This window comes from Panicum virgatum, chromosome 8K, assembly GCF_016808335.1.
Source record: "Panicum virgatum strain AP13 chromosome 8K, P.virgatum_v5, whole genome shotgun sequence".
Lineage (NCBI taxonomy): Eukaryota > Viridiplantae > Streptophyta > Magnoliopsida > Poales > Poaceae > Panicum > Panicum virgatum.
Genome location: NC_053143.1, coordinates 13,187,896 through 13,190,945, shown reverse-complemented (window position 1 = coordinate 13,190,945; position 3,050 = coordinate 13,187,896). Strand labels below are relative to the sequence as shown.

General features: G+C 55.0%; 1 protein-coding gene across 1 annotated transcript; it reads left to right on the top strand.

Moving 5' to 3' along the window:
• Positions 1 to 541: 541 nt before the first annotated feature.
• LOC120646175 (peroxidase 5-like) lies at positions 542 to 2,092 on the top strand. The gene is made up of 3 exons (XM_039922866.1): positions 542 to 801; positions 1,072 to 1,530; positions 1,599 to 2,092. The coding sequence occupies exons 1-3, from the start codon at positions 595 to 597 to the stop codon at positions 2,025 to 2,027; spliced, it is 1,095 nt and encodes a 364-aa protein (XP_039778800.1). The 5' UTR covers positions 542 to 594; the 3' UTR covers positions 2,028 to 2,092.
• Positions 2,093 to 3,050: the final 958 nt, after the last annotated feature.

Below are 3,050 nucleotides of genomic sequence, written 5' to 3'. Positions count from 1 at the left end.
GGGATGATGGGAAGCCTAAGCCAAGATTGAATGATTAGTTCTGTGGTCTGGTAAAGGAGAAAGAAAGAACTTGACAAGTTGCATATGCTACTTAAGGCTCAGCCACCAAACTAGATGTAAAGCTACGACCTCAAACCCAAAGCATAACCAACAGCAAAAGGCAATAATAGACTTACAAAATTAATGAACCCCAAGAAACATATACAGGATTCACATACTGCTTGATTAAATTAGAAAGTCCCTGTTGGGATTCAATATTCCACATTGTCTGAATCCATATGGATCCAGTGAATGACAGTAGTGGTGGTCTACCGACGAAATAGCAAGTTAATAGTCAACATAGAACTCACCTATTTTTTCAGTGAATATTCAGAGTGCTGACTCTTGTTCTGACGACTTGCAGAAGCTGCTCGCAGCACGAAGTATCCGAGCGCTTTCCACCGTGACAGAATTGCCCCCGCCGTTTTCTACGGGCCGGCAAGCATCCCAACATCCTATAAAACTACCCCGTGTGCCACACACGGACATGCATCGCATCGCATCGCATCATAGTCCAGACAAGGAGAACGAGCTCTACACACAGCTAGCCTAGCCATGGCGAAGCGCTGGTGCCTTCGCTTCGCCACGCTCCTGGCGGCTCTCCTCTCGGCCACCGCCGCCTGCCTCGACGTCGGCTTCTACGACAGGACGTGCCCGTCCGCCGAGGCCATCGTGCAGCAAACAGTCGCCGCCGCATTCAGGAACGACTCCGGCGTCGCTCCGGCGCTGATCCGCATGCACTTCCACGACTGCTTCGTCAGAGTGAGCACATGCACAACGATAGTATAGCGTGCAGGATACTTACTGTATGTGCATATTGCAGTTCAGCTAGCTCACTCCATGCATTTTATCTATACATGGGTATGATTTAGTTTTAAAAATATAGTGAGATAAAATCTTTTCCCATTCCATGAAAAATCCAGATATATATCGTGCATTTCCATCTCATAAAGTTTACTGCTGTTATTGTGAGGAAAGAGCAAGTAAGACCTCACCTGAGAGTGACGCACTGACGTTTCAACATCCGTGCAGGGCTGCGACGGCTCGGTTCTGATCGACTCGACGACGAATCCGAACAACACGGCGGAGAAGGACGCGGCGCCCAACAACCCGAGCCTCCGGTTCTTCGACGTGATCGACCGCGCCAAGGCGGCCCTGGAGGCGCAGTGCCCCGGCGTGGTCTCCTGCGCCGACATCCTGGCCTTGGCGGCCCGGGACAGCGTCGAGCTCGCCGGCGGCCTCGCCTACGAGCTGCCTGCCGGACGCCGCGACGGCCTGATATCCCGCGAGGCTGACGCGCTCAGCGACCTGCCCCCGCCGTTCTTCAACGCCACCCAGCTGGCAGACAGCTTCGCCTCCAAGGGCCTCACCGTCGAGGACTTGGTCGTCCTCTCCGGCGCCCACTCCATCGGCGTCTCGCACTGCAGTAGCTTCGCCGGTGTCCCCAACAACCCCGCCGACCGTCTCTACAACTTCAGCTCACCTGACAATGTAAGCACAACGTACAATTCACTGCATGCAGTGATATGCATCAAGTGCTTACCCACTTACCATTGCAGATTGATCCGGCACTGAGCAACGCCTACGCATTCCTGCTCAAGAGTATCTGCCCGTTCTTCAGCAGCCAGTTCGTCCCGACGACGACTACGTTCATGGACCTCATCACACTGACCAAGCTCGACAACAAGTACTACGTCGGCCTGAGCAACAACCTGGGCCTCTTCATATCGGACGCGGCGCTGCTGACCAACGCGACGATGAAGGCTCTCGTCGACTCCTTCGCGCAGAGCGAGGCGACATGGAAGGCCAAGTTCGCCAGGTCCATGCTCAAGATGGGGCAGACCCAAGTGCTGACCGGGACACAGGGAGAGATCAGGCGCAACTGCAGGGTCGTCAACCCTCCCAACGCCACTGCCACCGCTGGCAGTCATCAGGTTGTTGCCGAATCAGGTTCTTCGGGATTCAATAATGGAGTGGCTGCAGAGTGATGTCTATTGTGAATGTGCATGTTTTACTTTCACGATCTGCATGTGTGTTTGTGCTAAAAAAAAAAGATCTGCTTGTGTGTCCATGTAGTGGCTTGAGTCGCGCTCAGTTCGCGGCATGGCCAAGTCTTTGCATTCCACGGCGCGTTCCGTCCCAGTTTGTTTCCTGCATACCATAAATAATAAACAGAAAACGCTGCAACGTTTCGGCAGCACAAAATCCCTCTCTTTCGCGCTGTGTTTGTGCCCTGTATCCCAACAGCAGCAGAGTTCGGCGGTATCAGGGCTTCAGCTCCAACACGTGGTATCAGGGCTTAAGCTCAAATTCGGCCGGCAGCCGCACGCACACCATCAGCCTCACCACCAAATTAAAGGCCCGCGTCATCATCACACCAAAGGCACACGTGGCGTCCGGCAAGGAGGAAGCACATAAGTTTAGAACAGTCAAATCACACGGCTGCCACGTCCTGACGTCTCACGGAGCCACAGTCCACGGGCATGGCAGAGTGCCTGCACAGGTGGACATGAGTGCTACAATGCCAAAAGCTCACTGCATGCTTAATTTCAGCAACAGAATAACTGATGTCCAGCCGGACGGTGCAGAGTGTTTCTTCACCGACGTGGTCTACATGGCGGCTGCAGCCTAGCTTGTTACGACGGCGCCATTATCGCCACCGCCCAACATGGCGGAGGCTTGGTTAAATTACTTCCTGTGACGTGCACCACCGTCCTCGCCGTGCCATGTCTGTTTCTGCGACCTGTGCCTGCGTCTTCAACAGGGCCGGGTTAGAGCCGTGTCGCGTTCCTGGCCGCACGCGCGGCGAGGCTCTGAAAGGAAGAGCAGGGGCGGAGGCCAGCGATGGTCTGTTGGTCGTCAGAAGGCCAGCCGTGTCTGCCACATGCCTCCATGGCTAGTGGGATGCAAGAGGGAAAGGTTCCCAGGTGCCTACACGAGGAAGGGAGTGGAGGGCCGGAGGCTAGCTAGGGACAGCCTGGGTTCGGCGTCGCCCCGGATTGCCGTGGCAC